General features: G+C 37.0%; 1 protein-coding gene across 8 annotated transcripts in view; it reads right to left on the bottom strand.

Annotated features, from left to right (window-relative positions):
* Nucleotides 1–6213: 6213 nt before the first annotated feature.
* Nucleotides 6214–22102, bottom strand: part of LOC139123113 (uncharacterized) — a 34225-nt gene continuing 18336 nt past the window's right edge. For 4 of the 8 annotated variants that reach the window (XR_011549593.1, XR_011549594.1, XR_011549595.1 and 1 more), the window contains 4 exons: nucleotides 21737–21930; nucleotides 21190–21339; nucleotides 19156–19261; nucleotides 18840–18892 (listed from right to left, as the gene is read on the bottom strand). Coding sequence is in view for 1 of the 8 variants with exons in the window: in XM_070689126.1 (XP_070545227.1) it covers nucleotides 7618–7728; nucleotides 17885–17999; nucleotides 18840–18892; nucleotides 19156–19261; nucleotides 21190–21339; nucleotides 21737–21930 (729 nt within the window). In the remaining 7 variants the exon portion in view is untranslated. Of the gene's footprint in view, nucleotides 7729–10924; nucleotides 11075–11311; nucleotides 11527–13335; nucleotides 13421–14652; nucleotides 14804–17884; nucleotides 18000–18839; nucleotides 18893–19155; nucleotides 19262–21189; nucleotides 21340–21736; nucleotides 21931–22102 lie in introns of those variants that run through there. The other 4 variants (XR_011549590.1, XR_011549591.1, XR_011549592.1 and 1 more) reach the window with 4 other exon arrangements.

The raw sequence follows: 22102 nt of genomic DNA, 5'->3' as shown, positions 1-22102 counted from the left end.
ATCAGAACTGAGATGTGCCTCAGGTGAAGTTTGTGCAAAATAGAATCAGTGTCGAAGACACTATAAATTACTTGGCGGTATCGCTATTACAGACTGACCTTTCTGCATTTACGTCATATCGTATGACGTCAAAATGCCCATCAATCTACAGTAACTACCTGACCTGTACTCCATAGCAAGATTTGCTTATACCGATTTCCAGATTGCTAATTAACAATTTTCTGAGTAAGTAATTTCAGATTGATCGATTGATGAAAACAATACCAATGTCCAAATATCTTTGAGCATTCTCAAAGGCCAAGACCAGTAAGTATTTACTGTGTGCCTTGTGAAACAGACGAGCTGCAATGTTATACGAAGACTATTCCACGAGTCGCTTGGCATTTATAGACAACTCTGCCCACAACTTTCATTTGTATCTTTCTCGGGCCTTAACGGTGGTTACCGGCTCGTTCGCGACCACTGCACAATTGCCAATCACACTACTATCAACTTAAGCATACTGAAGCTTCTTATTGGAGTAGTAGATATTTGTTCCTTTGATGAAATTGTATTTCGATCAATTGCAATGCTCGCAAACAGCAATAAAACTGCCCATTAAACGATGGTCTAATGAAAAAGCGGGTCGCTTTGACCTTACATCTTTTTAGGAGTAACAACAAATTTCGTGACGACAATACTCATGCAGACTGTTAAAGCCACAAGGTGCCTTCGGATTGGCCAGAGATTAAAACGTGGATAACAAAAAGTGTCCTGTTACATGGCATACTCAATGCGGCGCGTACTAGTTTCTAATTGCGTTTACATGACACATGATCTCCTCACAGAAGAGCGCTCGTGACACTCAACCGGCGACGGTACAAAGCTTTGCCTTCACATTTTTATAACCCTCGAGGCCCATTTCAGACAGTGTTACTATCATCTGAAAATGATATCCTTGTTGTTTAAAGATTTAAAGTTTTTAGATTATATATCTCTTGCATTGATAATTACAACAAGAAGTTCTAAATAACTCTAAACTACTGTACGACTACAAGAGTCAATACTTGGATTACCTTGAACCTAATCATACGGAAAGGCGAATTTTCATAATATATAATGATGTGCATTGACCTTATCGTGTTCTATTTTCCTTCATCTTCACAAAATGATATCAAGCATTTGCACCCTTAATTTTTTTCTTTTAATTGACTATATTTGACATATAAGCTTAAATAATTTCATGACTAGCATTTTTCGTCAAATTGTACAACACGAAATGTTTCCACTGAGCATACACGTATGAATTCTCAATTCAGATTGCTGCGATGAATTCCAAAGATTTCTATCGTTACAAGATATATAGATATGTAACATCTTAAGACTTATTTTAGAAGCCTAATGGTGGATCCATGGAACTCGTCCTGCTTAATGAATACTTTCTCCATTACTTATCTGTTGAATTTACACACACAAACAAAAACGTAGTCATTGTAGTCATTGACTAATTTGCTCTATGAGCGCATGCCCCGACCCATTTTCTTTGTGCAAAAGACGATTCTGTTAACGTTGTAGTGGATTACTGATGCAATTATGCGTGGATAAAACGTTTTTATTTCTCTGTGAACACGTTTATGTGACAAACGTGCAAGGCATTTCTAAAGATGTCTTTAGCTCAGTTTAGCTGTAAGTATTCGTGAAAGAAAATAGATAAAGTCATAAAAAAGGTCATGAAAGTTTATGTAAAACGTGATAGGTCTTAAATGGCAGCGCTCGCACATATTGAGTTAAATAGTGATGCGTGCCTTTCGGCAAAAGCAATTTATCAATTTAGATTCATCGAATTTATGAGTTCGTCCTGAGACTTCTCGTAAAGATGCCACGTCGAAACTACGTTATGATTTGATGTAACCTTGACGTAAATTTCGGCTCGTCTGTCTCCAATATCAATTATATTACATGGGCTACATGTCGTATAATTTGCAAACCTTTAAAATTGAGTCTCAGATTTATAAACGAACCAGACTAAATACTCAGGGAGATTTACTGTTGCCCTTTGTCACATAGTCAAGGCAAATTCTGAAATGAACATTTTCGGTTTATCCTCGAGAATTTATTCATGGCTTAGAGTGGAACGTTACAAACACTTTCATTACAAGATCCGTTCCTTCAAAAGTTATTACTGAGCGGTTGTTTAATTTGGTACAGGGTTTATGACTAAAGCAATGATTAAACGCGAAGAAGTAATTCTCAGGATGATTGACTCGGAGAGGTATTAGTAACCCTCTGACGTAAAGGCCACAGCAAAACATATAATCTAGGACGATTTTGCTGTAGCAATACCATACAGAGAAATTCGTCAAGGGAACTTAACCCCTGAGATAAATGTCACGCTAAATTAGATCACGTCGAACAAATTAACGCTTTAAGAGTTTGCTCAGTGTTGCAGTTTAGCGTAGACATTTCACTTCAAAAACCAATGTTTAATGTTTAATGTTTAGGGATCGCTGCAGTGGTCGTTTCTCCTTTCTTAAAAAATAGTACATGTATCTGATAGAATCGTGTCCGCAGTTCTTCAACCGTAACCCCAGCTCTCGATACTTTTTACAACCTTCTCAGTGAGCTAATGACTGCAGGAAGGAAGGCGCACTTTGGAAATAATTTTCCCAGTAATTTGCTGGAAGAAATGAAATTATGATCCGTATATATTTAAAATGAAAATGAGGAAGTCACTTTTTTAGTCCTTGAATAGAGAAGCAGATTATATCACATTTACCTTCATTTAACCGGTTTGTTCTATTCGTAAAGTCTACCAAAGATTTTTAATACCGATTTTCACACATGCAATACACAATAAGACACCTTAACCTTGGGTTGCGGTTTAGGCTTCAAAAAGGGCATCGTGCAAACCATATTGCAGCAAAAAATTTTAAAATTTTGAGAGTTTGAAATGTTGCTCCACTGTGAATTCTATGGAGTGTCGAACTAGATAGGAAACATTGAAATTTGCCACTATTGTTAGTTTTCATTTCATGCACCCGCTGATCAGTTAATGGCTTAACAAAATTTATTGTCACCATAAAATACCTACCGATGCAAAATGCAGACTAAAAATTTGCTATTTATTCCCTAAATTATGATTTAGTTTGAATAAATAAATAGGGTGACTTTTGACTGTCTTGTATAACACTGTGCACATAATGGATTTCGATGAATTTCTACAGGAAATCTAAAAAAATGCTAAATTCAAAGATACATCCTTCTTACTTAAGGTAGAATTCGCCGCAGTGACAGTTTTCCGGACTTTATACCGTTTACGATATTCGTTTAGCCTACCGCATATTGGGGCTCATTTTAAAGCCCCTTGAGTAAGAAAACTCTTTACTTACTTTTTGCAAATTGGGAATAATTTCATTTTCCCCTCCAGAGATAACACAGGAATGGTAGCCATTTTGAAATTTTAAAAATCGGTAAATCTTGGCTAAGCTGTTTCTCTAGTACCAAACTTTGATCGATGCCCCCGATTTTAGTCTTAATTTTTAATGAGAATGGTTGAAAGCTTGCTTGAGGAAAGTTTGAGCAAAAGTTTGATTCTTTGATTTCGTGACGCCATCTACCTTTACATACATCAGCCGTGCCATCATAAATTTAGGTGAGACACTAAAACAGCAGTTGCAAGCGCAGTGAGAAGCCACCTTGCTGTGTTACAGTCGAATGGCTGCGTTTATGGATCATCAAACGAGTATGTAACTTTATGGATGGGCGAGTTGAAGGTTGTGATGGTGATTCAAATGAAAAGAGCTAGTTTGCATAGAAAGATACAAACATGCAATACACTACCCATAAGAAACATCATTCACACAGGTTTCAAATGTCATGCGTATACGTTTTAGGGTAGTCTTTTTAGGTCATTTTGATAGATATCGTGTCTGTTATCTTTATTCTAGTACTTATCTTTATTCGAGTACACGTACAGCGTATTGTTTAACACCACGCATGGGGTTCTTTTTACATGCTGAATATATATGCTTTCAAATGCCTATTTTTGAAGCATGTAATCGGACGCTGGCAACACTTCTATTCTCAGTAAGCATTCGACCCTCACTGGCGCTGGCAGTGTTTTTTGCACTTCTTCGGTTTCTTCGTGTGTAATTGTCGCTCTGTGAGACGGTGGATTGTACAAATGATCATATTCTTCGACCTCCTGAACCGACAACAAATAGTTTCCCTGTGGACCCAATCTGGAAAAAACACTTCGGAACATCAAAAAACTCTGAATAATGTAACCCGTCTTGCAAAGTTCGACTTTCATACAAAATTGATTACTTTTCAAATGGCGCTTAAGTTTCATGCCGGTTTCCTACTTCAAGTTCAACTTAAATACACCATGAATTTACTGTGCGAAGTAAACTTAAATTTACAACGTACATGAATTTCAGCATGTAACTCATTACATCTTCATAAAAGTTTTCATTTTAGATGATGGTGCTTTTATGCATGAAATTGACAATTTGTAGTTTATTTTCACCTCGATTTTATCACCACGTCATCGACATCTGAGGGTCATGACTCGGACATACATTATACAAATGTATCAAAATTAACCCTGAAAAGTATTGTTTTCTACAGATGCAGTCATAACAGAACGTATTATATTATACGTCATCAACATGAGCCTAACATAGAAAAGCGACGAAAACGTCTAGGGCAATACGAAACGTTAGATCAAAGATACAAACATCCTTTTCCTTTTCTCGATGGTATTTAATAACATGTTAAATTTAACAGACATAAGTGCCCTAACCAATATAAAAAGGAAATGGCATTGATATGTTATTGCATTCGAGTGGCTATAGGTAGGCTAGTCCCGAAACCTTACAGCCAACAGCTTTTGTTGTAATGTCTTTCTGAGCTTATTCTCGCCGAGAAGAAAATATGTTATGATATGTTTGATACCTCTAGTGTAGTTTTAAAATAGTTTTTCTTCAGTTGAAAGTACAATAATCATCAACCCTTGATTTTCTCTCCTCGCACTTCTTGTGGTAAATAAAGAGCCGAATGTACAACATGCTTTGGATTATAACGTTGACATACGGTACACGTGTTGATTTTGAAAATCTAAATACATCTGAACAGCTTCATTGAAGAGAGGTTGGTTTGGAGTGTATGACCGCCTGATGACGCGTTGTCTGCAAAACGATGGTAAAATGCAGATCTGCCACGTGTATAAAGAGTGATGAATCAAAACGACGGACGTGCCAAAGAAAAGCGCTAGCCTAAGATAAAATGCTCTTTTGCAGAACAAAACCTGCCTGGAGCAACAAATTTAATTAAAAGCCTAAGAAAAAGACTTTAGTGCAGATGGGACGGATTCTATATGTTCAAAATATAAATCATATTACACTGATCTAAACACTCAATTTCCACAGGAAAATTAACATTCTAAAAACCCACAACTTGGCGCACGTATTTTACGTTCTTTTTCAGCTAAAATATTTTGAGCCCGACGCCTGTGTAACGTTCTATAAGCACAATGTCACATTTAATGTTGATGGTCACAGTCAAAAGAGCGTCACCAATCGAATGCATTTGGAAGACGAGTAATCTAGAGTCACCAGTGTGTTTTCGGTTACTCCACATTATCTGAGAAATCACGACAAGTTCAACTGTATACACAAGAGACCTGGCACAACCATGCACTAGGAGTGCATAGCTATGCTACAGGGTTGTGCTAGCATCCTAGTACATTGTAGATGAGCACAACCCTGTAGCATAGCTGTGATTTACATCCATGTAACAGAGTAGATTTTTATGCAGCCTTGTGCATGAATGTAGCACGAAACCCTGTAGCAGAGTCAATTTTTTTATAGTTGTGTCACAGGGATGTGTGAAACACTACTGTGATTAGACTACAAATTATATCCCTTAACTATGGTTTCCTTTCACAGCCATGTCCCAGTAGCTCTGCTGAGAAGTCCTGCCACAGAGGTGTACCGGTATACATCCCTGTTACATTACTTTACACACATGTGTTACAGGGGTGCGTACAGTCCTTGTACAGTCCTATTGGCCACACATGTGTACCAACACTGTGTATCATTTCAGGCATTCTTATTGCCCTGTATTTTGCATCTTATTAACAATTCTGTACACTATAAGAGTGTTTATACATCTCCACACAACAACTCTTTCATACAAATGTGCTACAGCAATGAAACATACAAAAATGATACATTTTAATGTCAGAAATTAATGATTTATTTCACACTATTTTCAAGCTTTTAACATAGTGCAATATCTAAAACTAACAATGATAGGTCAGGTGGGACGTAAGCCAGATAACTGGTGTCAACAAAGAACATTATTCATTCATCTTGAATTTGTAGCAATGGTGACAAATGCACATTGTATAATGATATGAACAAGCAACCTAATGTCCAATGTGGCAAATAACTACTTATGACACCTGTTGATACAGAAGACTGAAATCTTTTGTAGCTAAGTTCATGATGGGCCGACAAAAAATGGCAAAAATAACTGCAAAAATACGCAATTGCAGATCATCCTAAGAACATGTCAATGAAAGCTATCAGATCAGTAGTTTTTTGAGGACCAAATTTTTTTCACCAAAAATTGCAAAAATTTGCCCCACAATTATAATTCCATATTTCATCATAATTTGAATGTATCACATTTTGATCATCCCTATGAACCTGTATACCAAATATCAAAGCTGGCAGACATAAGCTTTGATGAAATAAATTTTTGATCAAAAATGACAAAAATTTGCATGTTTTTGTAAAATTTGAACAAATCTGAAATAGATCATCCCAACCACTTATATCCCAGATATCAGACGTTAAGTTTTGAAGAAGATTTTTGAAAGATTTTTTACCAAAAATGACAAAAATTGCCTTAAAAATACAAATATGCGAATTTCAGTACAACTTTACTAATTCTGAGGTCACCCCAGTAAACGCCATATCAAATTTCAAATTAATCGAACAGGTGGTTTCAAAGAAGACTTTTTGACTGAAAACAGCATTAAATACTCAAAAAATATGATTGTGCAAATTTCATCAACATTTGAACAAACCTAACTGATGCTACCCAAAGTGAACTGCACACCAAATTTCAAAGCAATCAAACATGCGGTTTTAGACTCAGAGAAGAATTTGATGGATGACAGATGGACCACAATGATGATGCTGGATGACACTGGACAATCAGCCTATTTGATAAGTGCTCCATGTCGCTGACAGCGAAGACAAAAATGACCACAAAAATGAATGTCTCTGAATTACCATTTGAAATAATTTCCACTGAATCACACTGTACCACATACTTTTATCTTTCTGTCAGAAAATCTCATACAGAACAGTTGCCGTCTTTACTGGAATATAAGTTAAATGTAAACTACGTTAGAGTTATAGTTTTAACAATTTGCAATAAAATATTTGTTTACTCTATAGAAAGGATAGTGTCTATTGTGTTGAAATATTTTTGTCCGGATTACATTATTTTGAACTCTGCAACATGATGTGACAACTCTACATGTAGTTCTTTCGCAGATATGCTGAATACATGAGTGACCCACAATACTCTCAGCACTTGCAAACTCGATATCATCAATTAATCTTAACACTTTGCAATGTATGAGCAGTACTTGGATATATCTATAAATTTCTGAAAACCAATGTAGGCTTGCTCTTGAACATTCACACATCTTCTTAAGAATCCATATGCAACCTATTAAAATAAACAAAAAACTAACATGTAAGTGCAAAATATTACCAAGGTTGGGAATATGGGCAAGTTACTCGCAAAGTCCTTTCACAGAACACCTTACATCATAATTTAGTTGTGATTTTCTATGCCATATGTAGTAGAAAATAATCTGGATTTTACAGAAAAAGTTGCACTACCATGCCATGCCCGTTGCATTTTGATTGGTCGAGCAGAACCAGGTGACTGACCACAAATACACAGTAATGGTTTGTTTACATGCCCGTGAATATGAATAATAAGATAAACAACTCAAAGTACTGTAACTTTACAGCTCAAACGTAAATCATAATCAGTCACAAAATAAAATGGAGCACTTGTGGGCCAAGTTCAGATTTTTTTTTTCTGAAAACATCTCCGGATTTGCCAAATTTTTCCAGAGCACATGAGACACTGTGTCGCGTATTGCTCAGTTCTGAGGCCTAGTTTTCATGCGCTTTGGAAATTTTTGCAAATTTTGACGGTTTTCTTGGGTTGTTGATAGTATGATGGAAATAACATACTCCACCCTGACTATAGTATAACGTTTATTTATGGGCGCGGCAAGCCTTACCCATTAATTTTGGCTTTCCTCTTTTCCTTGCCCATAAATAAACGTTAATGGTCAGCGCTTCACCTGTTATTTCTATAACAAACATACTCACATAAAGATGTACATACATACATACATATATACCTCCAGACATACATGCATATATGCTTATATACATTCAGACAGACATAAAGACATATACACAACATACATACAGATAGACATATACACAGACATAAATAAATACTGACATACATACAAATAAATATAGGCATACATGCATACACCAGGGCTTATTTTTTGAAAATGGCAGGAGAGCTAAAATTCACTCTCCCAAAACTATCCAGGCGAGTGGTAGGCAAGTGACTAAGCAGCTCCCATGAAAATAGTCAGGCGAGTGAAAAAAAATTGTGTCATCTCTTGTGATTTGAATATGGCACTGCTGACATTAGGAGAGTGATTGAACAGGTCCCCTGAAAACAGTATGGAGAGTGCATGAATAAAATTTGTTACGAAAACAATATGCACTAGCTGTCTTTCTTATTGTCATGTAATAGAGAAGGAAGAAAATAGGGTTATGTATTTGATAGATGGAACAGGATAAGAAGTGTTCTCTCACCCAATGTTCATAGCATATTGGCCAACTTTCAACATTTTTCGAACAATAAATTATGCAGAAACTTGGCCTCTGTTACATTCATGGACAAATAGATGAAGTTATACTTTTTAAAGGACATGTAACTTTTTCATGATTTTTTCATACAAGCCTTTAAAAATACTAAATGGTATGCACATTAGATACCGGTATATTGGCATTAAGACAAAAACCTACCAAGACAACAGTGCTGTCATCAAACATGTTGGTTTTGAACATGGAGGTATTTTTTACCTCCATAGTTTGAACTACGCCAAGAACGCGTACAGAACTAGATTTTACACTGAATCGTGCTACCAGCAGTCCACAGTCAAGTTATGTTTCATTTGTTTACGTTTGTGGCCCGCTGAAACATCCTGCATGCTCGTTGGTCTTCAACCAAAGTTAACTTGGCCGATTGTTACCGCGATATATCGAAGTGATCACAAGTTTACATTTCACAAAACAAAACGAATTTATCATAACAGCCACGTCGAGGTACATGATCCGCGGTGTGTACACTCGAAGGCAAAGAGGGCTGAGGGCAGCCAAATGTTTCAACAGGTACCACTTTACGACAGTCACACAGAACTCCTATGCTGCATACCAAAATGTTGCAAAAATTACGTCTTTCAAAGTTTTACGGTAGAATGAAGTCAGGATCATTTCACAATCTTTTTTCAGAAGTATCAGGTATCTGTCCAACTTTTTAGAGTCAATTTAATTATCATTTAATTATCTTAAGCTTTCAAAGGACCTAGAGACCTAGCAGTCGCTCAGGCTAAACTGTTTAATCAGAGATTATGCATTTGTTTCCGCGAGTTGTGACGTGTAGTGCCATTCATCATGTTGTAGACATTTCCTCAACGTTCGATCTCAATAGCGTAAGCAATATGATCATCGTTTGTCACGCATATTTTTCCAATGAAATCTTGCTGCCGCAGGATAACCATTTGTGTTTTGAACACTTCAAAAGAATATGGCAGCCAAAGACCGGAGTTGGTATGAAAATATGAGAATGAAGGGCTGCACTTTGTACATTTGTGTACATGTAAACTCCGAACCGTAGTGGTGCTATATTGAACTGTTAGGCCCGCCGCCGATACGCTATCATGAGACGAGCACTATTGTAATACTGTATCACATTGTTACACCTCATTCGATCCATTCCATTGCTAGAATCTGCTTGCCGAGAACATAATTCATACTGAAGTGAAGTGAACTGAATATTGAAAGTATTATTTAATTTGCTACACTGTGCTTTGCGCGTCGGTCGGAGGAGATTAGAGATGTTACATTTTGGATACAATGTGTGCCTTTGGTCTCAAAAACTTGGGCCCCAGCCGTGGCCAGAGCGGCTCATCACTCTCGCGGAATTTGATTTGCGCGAGCATTAGGCGAGCGGAGCGATCGCTCGCCTCAAAACATAAGGTCTGGCATACATATACAAACATACATGCATATATTTTTAATATACACATACAGACATAGACATACAGACACATACATGCATATACATATATACGAATAGGCATACATATGCATATATATACATGTATACATACATCCATACATATACAACCATATTTTATATACATACATACATACACACACAGACAGACAGACTGTTCCTTGGCTTAAAGTATAGCTTTTACTACCATATACATACTCCATGGTTTCAATGTTTGTAATATGACTTTTATGTTTCAGACAACTGCTTATGACGCCTGAAAGGGAAACAGTCATCAGAACTGCGCCTTGCGAATTTCTAGTTTACAAACAATGTATTTCGTGCACTATATCTAGATGCATCTCATTATCATAGCTGCAACATTTAAATTATATGATGTAGATTATGACAGTCATGTTAACTTTCATCAATCACCATCGGATACAGTGGATACATTGGTCATATGGTCCCATACCCACTTTGAGCGCAATTCTGACAACTGTATCCTTTTAACATGAATGCATTAGAGGATGTTAAAACCTACCGGATCAGTTGGCCTTCTTTCCAAATACCACCTCACATGATGAACTCCAATAATTGCAGTTTGCTGAATGACATTGTTAAATCCTTGGATAGATTTTTGTAGTTACTGTATGTGTATCCTGATCTTACAACCCCAATGAACTGTTCACATCTGGAACAATATAAAGGTATAACTTTGTGATATGTTTATATTAAGGCTGATTAAGCCTCTGAAATTTTACCAAATAAATGTTATGTAACATTCACACATCAAATAATTAATCAATGCAAACAAAAATGAACAAGAAATCCATATGTAATAAGATTAAAGCCCCAATAAATGTATGAAAATGTACAGATATTACTTTGACAAGATTTTTTCATTAATGAAATTATAAAATACACTTACCACTGGATGTGGACCATAGACAAGTAGAGCCAATTCCACCTCTGTTGAACTTTTAAATGGATAAAAAGCAATATCATGATTAATGCTGCTTTCATCATCACTAGATTCATCTTGGTCACCGTCATCGTCATCATCATCATCATCATCATCATCATCATCCATATTACCCTGTAATACATCTGCACATCCAGTCTGTTGATCATGATTCGTTGCAACTGCATAAGTGGAGACATACATTTTAAGAATAACATATATTATTGTTTTACACACGATAATTCACAGTAACTATAGAGTTGAACACGTCATTTTGAATCCCACTGTTGTGGAAGTGGGTCCTGTGATCTGCTTATTCCGTTGAGAAAGGCTGTCAATTTGCTGATATACTACAGCTGAAATGTCAAGTACTTTGTTGAAGCAGCATTTGATTGATATTGATATTGATTGATATTCATGGGTTCATGAAGCATGAAAACATGTCAAAAATATTCATTTACTGCTTCACATGGATTTTTTGTGGAGTTTTATCTTTCACGCTGTTAACCTTTTCTATTCAAATCAGATATGTTTATGATAGTTGCAGTGTTCTTTTTATACCTGTGGTCCAGAACATTATTGAATTTGAACAAATTTCCTGATGATTAGAATATTTCTGAAAAACCCTGTAGGCTACATGAAACAAACAGTTTGTACGGTACATGGTGTTTGAATAAAATCCTAATGATTTTGCATTCTGCAGTCAAAAATGCAATATTTGGATCAAGTTGCACATCTTTTTCTAATATAAACAAGCGACCTAGCGGCCGATATAGCTCCGCTGTTTTTATGTAGAGAATAACTATTTTTGACACATGTTGATGAAGAAGGTGGAAATCTTTGATAGCTCAATGCAGTGGCCAGAAAAAAGTGGCTAAAATAAGCTGCAAAAATACACAATTGAAGATTTCATCATACTTTGAATATATCACATCGGATCATCCCTAAGAACATGTCAACCAAAGCTTCTGATGAGTATTTTTTTGAGAATAAAATTTTCTGACCAAAATGGCAACAATTGCCCCCAAAAATAAAAATTGCAGATTTCATCATAATTTCAAAAGATCAAATTTAGTACATCTATAGAAACCTGTATACCAAATTTCAAGCTGTTTGACCAGTACTTTTTGAGAAACACATTTTTTGACCCAAAATTGGGAAAAATTGCTCCAAAAATTCAAAATTGCAGATTTCATCATTATTTCAATAAATATCATTTTGTTCATCTATAGAAACCTGTATACCAAATTTCAAAGCTATCAGACCAGTAGTTTTGGAAATACACATTTTTTGACCAAAAATGACAAAAATTGCCCCAAAAATACAAAATTACAGATTTCATCAGAAATTCAATATATATTACTAAGTTCATCTATAGAAACCTGTATACCAAATTTTAAAACTATCAGACCCGTACTTTTTGAGAAATACATTTTTTGACCAAAAATGGCAAAAATTGCCTTAAAAATGCAAATTTGCATATTTCTGCACAATTTGAACAAATCTGAAATAGATCATCCCTAGGGACATATGTACCAAATATCAAAGCTATCTGACCGGTAGTTTTGAAGAAGAAGATTTTGAAAGATTTTTTTACCAAAAATGACAAAAATTGCCTTAAAAATACAAATATGCAAATTTCACCACGATTTGAACAAATCTGACTGAAGTCACCCTAAGTAAACTGCATATCAAATTTCAATGCAATCGGACAAGCGGTTTCAGAGAAGCAGATTTTTTTACCAAAAACACCAAAAAATGCCCCAAAAATACAAATATGCAAATTTCACCACGGTTTGAACAAACTAACGTGAGGTCACCCCAAGTGAACTGCATATAAAATTTCAAAGCAATTGGACTTGCAGTTTTAGAGGAGAAGGCAATTGTTGACGGACGACGATGACGGACAACGACGACGGAAAATCAACCTATTTGATAAGCTCCGCATCACTGACAGCGGAGCTAACAAATATAACTGCACAATAACTTACACTTCCATGATTCTATTCCACTGCAACTAACCAGTGTTTCTTGATAATCCTGAGATGTACACGTTATCATGGGTGATCCATATTCCTAAAAATTGCCAAAAAAGGTATGTTGCCATGGATAAATTGACCAAATCACGCAAGCAATGGCATGCACATTCTAGGAAAAGACTGACTGTACTGTATCTTGCTGTTGTGAATTATCCTCCCTTAAAGAGGCACTCCCACTTGGTAACATTTTTAAAACACATTTTTTTAATGCCAACGGTCGATATTTGACGTGGCGACTGCGCGCGGATCGCGAGATATCGATAAAAACATGTCATTTTCCGAGCGTTATTTTTCACATCCCGAAGTTTTACGATCGTTTCTGATTTTGACCCGAAATCCCCCGAAGGTTTGTTGTTGTACTGATTGATGATATTCTAGGGAGTCCACAATAAGTTCGAACGACGCAATTAATTTACTTCCCACTGCAAAGACTTTATATACAGCATTATGCCATTACCTCAGGTAAGTTTTGTAAAACTTCTCCTAAGTTTTGTCGTTTTCATTATTCCAAATCAGCAGTACTATATTTTTAACCAATACCACATAAACATCAGTTTTTACATGTCAAATATTAGTCGCCTCCGATGACTACATTTTGTCGTCTGCCACACAGTACGCCGCACGCGTGGTATGCGTCTATGCATACCACTCGGCGGCCACTATGTATCAACCGCAGGTAACTGTGCTAGTCACCTATGCGAATTCTGGTGGAATCAAACTTTGTTTTCCGTGTTTTCTCAGAGTCAGTAAGACTAGGCTTTCCCCCAGGGGGCATGACCGATCACCAACGCGAGTGGTACTGTGGTATACAGCAGCGTAAGCGTAGACTCGTACTCCATAGCTTAGTTGACAATGGCCGAAGTGCCGAACGTTCAATGTTCGGAAGCTGAATTTAGGTGGGCCACCGGAATTCAAACTTTTACTTTTTTGAAGGCATGTTTTTATCGCTATCTCGCGATTCACGTGTATCGACCGTTGGCATTAAAAAAATGTGCTTTAAAAATGTTACCAAGTGGGAGTGCCACTTTAATGAAAATACAGTATATATATATATATGCATGCATTAAACAGTTCAGGCCCACTCCAAATATATTATTGCTATAATATAATATTAAACACACTATAATCAAATCGCCTATACTGATGTGTCAGATTATGTCATTAGTTACACCATTGACACTGACTAGCCAATATAGACTATTTTTGGACATCAGGTAATTTTTGGACATCAAATAAGTCAAAGTCCCACTCAAAGTTCTATGCACTTACACTGTCTTGACTTTCCAGAAGCAGTTCTTTTTCAACTGCTTGCCGCTTCACTTCAACTAGATGACTGGTACTTTTAAGGTGTCTTTTGAGATTAAATAATCTACGAAAATCTTTTCCACAAGTTTCACAAACAGTGTCTTGTGTATCCATTCTAAAAGATAAAAATAGGCCCATGTTAGCCGGGTAATTAAAATTATTCTGTCTTGTAATAATTGTGGGGTACACACTTTGGGATAGGTTCGGGTTAGAGAGAAACAGAATTGCCAGAGACAGCTTTGTATTGTGTCTTAGTATGACCAAGTTCAAATCTTGACCTTTATTACTATCACAGGTCCATATATACATTGTAGTATGAATAATCATTAGGATAAATGAAAGACACGCCTAACTAATGACATGCCCAATGCATAATCTACTTAATTAGTAAAGGAGTTGGTGGGCGGAGCTACACCATACACGTGATTCCCAACAATTATAGTATGGCTGTAGCAGCTCTCCATCCATGTAAGTACGATACAAATAGACTCCCTAAGTATAGGGGAAGTTGGGGAGTTCGAGATTACAAGAAAACAAACAAACACACAATATATGCACCCCTCCAAAGTATATAGATTTGGGGCTGTAAAAACACACAGTCGATCAAACAAAGTTGTAAGAAGTAAGACATCTTGGTTAACATGGTTTATTTTCAAACTGAATCGATAAAAGTAGTTTTGTGCACGCAGTACACCCGGGGCAGCGACAACAGTGCACAGTGGGCCTACCATTGCATAAATTTACTGTGCTAGGGGGTCCTAATGTGGTTCCTTGTGTGTTATCGGTGGGAATTAAGCCATATAACGCCGGTAACACACAACCCTGACACGCAGAGCTGGTGCAGTGATGTGTGTTGAGGTGTCACATAACTGTGAAAAATAGGACTGGTACAGTGATGTGTGTTGATGTGTTGCTTGACTTTGTAAAATAGGCTGGTACAGTGATGTGTGTTAGGCTGGTACTGGGTTGTGGCAAATAACGCTGTGACAGTGAATGATATGAGAGATCCTAGTACTGAGATGTCAAGTAAATCCCTGTAACAGCCCATTATTCACTGCCATTCCACAGGGATATGCACATCAGTGGCACATGCCTGTGGATCACAGCTATGTCACTACAATGTTTGTCAAAACACAACAACAGACAAAGTTTTCACAAACTAGTACAGGGTCTGTCACTCCACAGGGCTGTTACAGGACTTTTTACAACTGTGTACCATGTGTTTGAATGTCACAGGGCTGTGGGGGTTCTCCTGTGTATGGTCCAAGGACATGAAAAATCGCAACAAAATGGCCGCCTCGCGGCCATATTGGATCGTATCACAAAATAAATCGACGTGCATCTGTAGGTCATAGTGCTATGCCTTTGTGCCAAGTTTGAACGAAATTGGTTTGGCAGTGTCTGAGAAACTGTTGATGACGGACGGACGGACGGACGGACGGACGCACAGACGGGACCCAATCTATAAGTCCCCGCCGGACTTCGTCCGCGGGGACTAAAAAGGACATTTTCGTAGTGTCATCATATGATCAAGTTTCACAGCCTTTTCAATACAGGATTTTTGTCACTGAAGAATACATCACACTTGTCATCTTTGTGAATGCTGATTGATAAATTGAATTAAACCAATGTCGAATGAAACGCTGCAGTTGGTTGTTGGTTGTTCCTTCGTCACTCTACACACTCCTTCGGAGATAATAAGTCTTATTATAACAGTGCCCGGAAGACAGACAAAACTGCATTCAACAAGGTGCCCAAAAACTACGGAGGTTTCAGCCATGTCAGCTCATGTCTAATTAAGCTAAATATGTGCTCGCGTTTTTCGGTAGCAGAAAAGGGAATTTAATGTTAGTTAACAAATATATTATGGAAAGAACTCACCTATTTCATTAAAACAAAGATATGTGTAATACAGAGGTCAAAGGTAATACCTATTTAATTTGAATACAGGTCTCACTTACGTTCGTCATGACCTTCGGCTTAAAAAGTCAACAAGGAAATCAGAGAACAAACAATTGACGTTGTGAAGGATACTTCCTACCTTGGCTACTGTTTAACTTGTCTGATTTTATGAGAGTCCCTGATTTAAAGTTGCACAGTAAGCATCGATAGTCCATAACTTGCTTTGACTGGTAAGAGCACTTTCACTGAATAGCCAGAGAGAATCATTGTTATCCCTTTTTTGTAACGTTTGTACAAAACTTCAACTACCAATTTACTATTCAAAACATCCATTAAATGTGATCTATCTGACTCAGACTCTCTCGGAAGTATTGGGATACCCTTGACCAGACACAAGCTTGGCGTGATGAGCGATTTTTGGCCCGAAAACAGCATCTGATGCAGGCCGATGACATACTCGTCAAAAGAAGAAAACTGATATGCCGATTTTGCATGACTTTTGTTGTCCGATCGTTATATCCAAATTTGCCCGGCATACCATACACATTTGCCATTGTTGGGGTGTACGGTAGAAGCACACAAAACCAAACCAAACGGCCCTTTTCAGGGTCATCAAACTTTCCAGTAAGAGAGAACCCGATAATACATTTTCTTTTTCACGGCACGTCTTGTGGAGGGACAATGTCCACAGTTACTAAAATGTAATCGACTTGAATGTCGTCTGATCACGTTTTTTATCCCCAGCAATGCGGTGGATAGGTACAAAAGTTGGAGAACTGTGAAGAAACTATTGCACACGTCTTTCGACACTGGAAATCTTGACACGTATTTTATTTATTTCAGTCACCGTTAGCAGATAAGGCGAATGCTAATCGACATTAGGTACACATCCAGCTGACTCGTGTCTGACTTTGCACAAGGTTTGATTGACAGTGGTATTCAAATCCCAATCGGCGTCCCCTGGATCGACATTCTCACTGGCCACGCACAATTACTCACTAAATTGTCCCGAAAACTTATCGGTTTAGAAAATATGGAGTCGTTATGTATTGATCAGGTATTTACCCTGCTGTAGAGCATTCCGATTTCATAATTTTGCATAAAAAACACGCAAAAAAGTGCAATCTGTCGAGCTCTCAGTTCAAGCTACTCGCACAGCGTCTCTTTGCATAATGAGCGTCCTCTCATGTAATCCGGTATTTATAACCCATGAGCGTCTTTAACTCACAGAATGCTAGTTTGCAGGTGCATTTAATTTTTTTACCATGCGTGCAAAATACTTCTAAAAACTTACATCTTCTGTCTCTGACTTGTACGAAGCTGTCTGACCAATTCTCACCATTCTCTTTTCTGATTCTGTGTATACTCCGCCATAGCACTCTAGATTTTGAATATCGTCTCCTACGGCACTTTAATGAAATAAAAGAACCTTCTTGAATTTTACATTAAAAATTGTGTGATGATTTAAAAAAACAATGGCTTCTGAAATCAAGTTGCAAGTTTGTCCTATTTATGAATTACACATTTGCTCAGCTGTAATTACAGAAAAATGTGACCTGATCAAGTATATCAGTATTTTCATTACATTTCATTGTAGTCCAATTACTCTTGAAATGTAGCTGTTCAGTACATCACATCATTACAGTTAAGAATTGAATATGTGCTTTCTATCATCTATCACATAATATTATGAAGGAGACCAATTACATGTGTGGATCGACCTTCATTAACAACAACTTCTGATAATATGAGTGCTTGATTAGACAACCAACTGACCCACCTGCACATATACATAAAGGATTGACAGGTCATTTTCCAAACTCATGAGAAATTTTGAGATCTCGCATGGCTGTGTAGTTTTGTGATGGGATAAACACATATGTCAAATTTCATATTATCAATCATTTTAAACAACACCTAGTGTCAAAAGTGTTATGAAATCTGGGATCTATTCAGCTTTCATGTAAAGCACAACCAATAACTTGGTTAGAAATTTGTTGCTATGGTCTGTAACCAAGTCTCACAAGACCAATGCAATAAGGAGTAATCTTTGTACTGTGCTTGAATGAAATTGATCCAGGAATCTCTGAGATATCTGCGTGAACGAACGGACGAAACGGACGGACATGACCAAACCTATGCCCAGGGACAGTGTCAGTGGGGACTAAAAATCACCTATCGATAAGTCACTATTCATGAGTGTTTCATGATGATTTCTAAAATAATTTATTTTTGGAACTGTATACTACCTCTTTAATGCTGTTAATTCTTCACTACTAATGTCTGTCATACCATGACTTTTCTGTAATACAAAAAAAAAAGCAATAGAACTGAATACTGAAAACTAAGCTGAAAGCTATATGGCCGATGTCAGTTCAACTTAGTAACATCAAATGTTGCTCTAAGAATGTGTAGTAACCATAGCAGTGATATCAGCAAGGTGCTGACAAAATGTAAATTTCCTCAATTTATCAAATATGTGATTCTATAAGAATCACCTGGTGATCTAATGGTAAATAAATAATTATAGCTTGTTTATTTTTGGAAAACACAGAAATGCCATACCAATGCAAGTTGACCATGGGTCTTCACGTGTGTATTGCTGCTGCCATTGAGAAATCTCTGAACATAATCTGCATCATATAGTTTTCTTAGCTTTGGCCCACATTGCCTACAGGAAAAAGAAAAAACAAGTCATTGCTGACAGCGTTCGAAATTCACGCTAACCCGCTAGCCCCAGACCAGCTGTTTTCATGCCGGGCCAGTAGTTGTGAAAGAAGCAGACCCGAGTGTCCTGCTCTAAATAAAGAAGGGGTCAGCAATTTTTAATACTCTTACCCTATTCTGTTAAATTCTCAAGTAATCAAACCGCAAAATTTAGGAAAAAATTGACAGGTAAAATCTCAAAAGATCGAACGGTGAAATTACTTAGCGAAAGCCTTTACAGCTACGCATTTCTCGCGACTTGCGAGATTGATGGCGCTACTCAACACTCTTCCATTTGTTACGCGTTGGGTCACGTTGGGGTAGGTTCGAGATTTCGTTTAGTCAAAATGGCAGCATTGTTTTGATGAACCTCGCCTCGCGGTGGAATATCAGTAGCGAGAAAGATGTACAGGTATTTGAATATTGAGCCACCTACAGCAGGGCCCCTGTATTTCCCTTCAAGTAAAAATTCCGTATTATGCCCAGGACCAGTTGATTTCCTTTTGGGCCAGTGAATTTATAAGTTACTGGCCCGCTTGGCCAGTAGCGATTTTGCATGAGTTTCAAACACTGATTGCTGATGACAGTCTCTGGTGGATTATTGTGTTTGAATTATGGTGATTGAATTACCGGTACATGCGTGGTAGCTTCATACTTGAAAGAGATCACACTTAAGATGTTACATATGAAATTTCAGTTGAATTGGGTGTTGGTTTTGGAGAAGAAGATTTTAAAGATTAAATCACAATTTTCGCAAAATCCAATATGGCGGCCAAACCTCGTGACCGATCCAAATGTGGTTTGCAAACTTGAAAGAGATCACTCTAAGGATGGTATGAGTAAAATTTCAGCTCTATCGGTGTTTTTGTTGTGAAGATTGTAGAAGATTTTGAAGATTAAATTGGTATTTTTCGAAATCCATATGGCGGCCAAATCACGTGACCGATTAAAATGTCTTTTGCAAACTTCAAAGAGATCAATTTAAGGATGACATGAGTAAAATTTCAGCTCAATCAGTGTGTTGATCCAGAGAAGAAGATATTTAAAGATTAAATTGGTATTTTTCGAAAATCCAATAAGGCGTCCAAACTACTTGACCGATCAAAATGCTTTTTGCAAACTTGGAAGAGATCACACGTCTGATGACACGAGTAAAATTTCATTCAATCAGTATTTTAGTTCTGGAGAAAAAGATTTTAAAGATTAAATTGGTATTTTTCGAAATTCCGATATGGCGGCCTAATCACGTGACTGATCCAGATGTCTTTTGCAAACTTGAAAGATATCACTCTAAGAATGACATGAGTAAAATTTGAGGTCAATCTGTGTGTTAGTTCTGGGGAAGAAGATTTTTAAAGATTAAATTGGTATTTTTTGAAAAACCAATATGGCGGCCAAATCATGTGACCTATCCAAATGACATTTGTTAACTTGAAAGAGATCACTACACAGGTTGGCTTGGGCCCCTATAGAAGCAGAAGAATAATTATGAAATCCTGTAAAAACAATAGCAGCCAAAGCTGCAAGGCATGGGCCCCTAAAAACCCTAATGAAACTAATAGGGGCCCAGCTGATGGGCTTGGGCCCCTAATTATGAAAAATATAGCTTATGAAGCCTTACAGGGAAACAGTCATCAGAACTGCACCAGTGCGAATTTCTTGTTTACAAACAATGAATTCCATGCACTATATCTAGAATGCATCTTATTATCATAGCTGCAACATTTAAATTGTACGATGTAGATCATGACAGTCGTGTTAACTTTCATCAATTACCATCGTACCTTGGATGCAGTGTTTACATTGGTCATATGAGTCCCATACCACCTTGGAGGGCAATTCTGACAACTGTATCCGTTTGACATGAATGTATTAGAGGATGTTAAAACCTACCGGATCAGTTGGCCTTCTTTCCAAATACCACCTCGCATGATGAACTCCAATAATTGCAGTTTGCTGAATGACATCGTTACATCCTTTGATAGATTTTTGTAGTTACTGTATATGCATCTTGATCTTACAACCCCCATGAACTGTTCACATCTAGAACAATATATGAAGGTATAAACTTTGTGAGAAGTTTTAAATTAAGGCTGATTAAGTCTCTGAAATTTTCCCAAATAATTGTTATGTGACAATCACACATCAAACAATTAATCCGTATATAACAAGAAAATCCATATATAATATGATTAATATTCTAGCTGTATGATTTTAGGGAGTATATCTTTACTCCCTGCATATTAATTGCATTGGTAAGTTTGTAATGTTTAGGGTATAAAAAGGACAGACTGACAGTGGGAAATTTTCACTACATGCCTACAGTTACATCATGTATTCACATGCACATTTGAAACAGTCTCTTATTATCACCCTTATTAGCAGATATAAATGAAAGCAAACCTTTTACTGTAGCATTTTATGAAAATACATGACTTACCTTTCAGTGCAGTAGCATTTAGATGGTCCAAAGTCAGAAATATGTGAAGGCAGGTGTAGAAGCATGTGAGTCTTTGACTTCCTTAACAGTGTTGGGTTTTCTTTCTTTGCTTGAAGCATAAATGCCTGTATTAGCTTTTTTATATGCTCTATCTGAGATTCTTCAACAGATGTCTGATAGACTTCAAAGAATATCTGTAAATGAGTTGAGCCAGAACAAAAATATAATCTACATGACACTAGTCTACTTTTATTACCAAAAACATATGTGTGATTTATGTGTATCATTGGACATCTTTGATATGTATTTGCGTGTATGTGAAGTATGTAAAAGTGGGGGTGGGGGGTGGGGGGGGGTGTTATGTGT

Source organism: Ptychodera flava, chromosome 22, assembly GCF_041260155.1.
Source record: "Ptychodera flava strain L36383 chromosome 22, AS_Pfla_20210202, whole genome shotgun sequence".
Taxonomy (NCBI): domain Eukaryota; kingdom Metazoa; phylum Hemichordata; class Enteropneusta; family Ptychoderidae; genus Ptychodera; species Ptychodera flava.
Note: the sequence above shows the minus strand (reverse complement) of the source record. Positions and strands in the feature narration are given on the sequence as shown.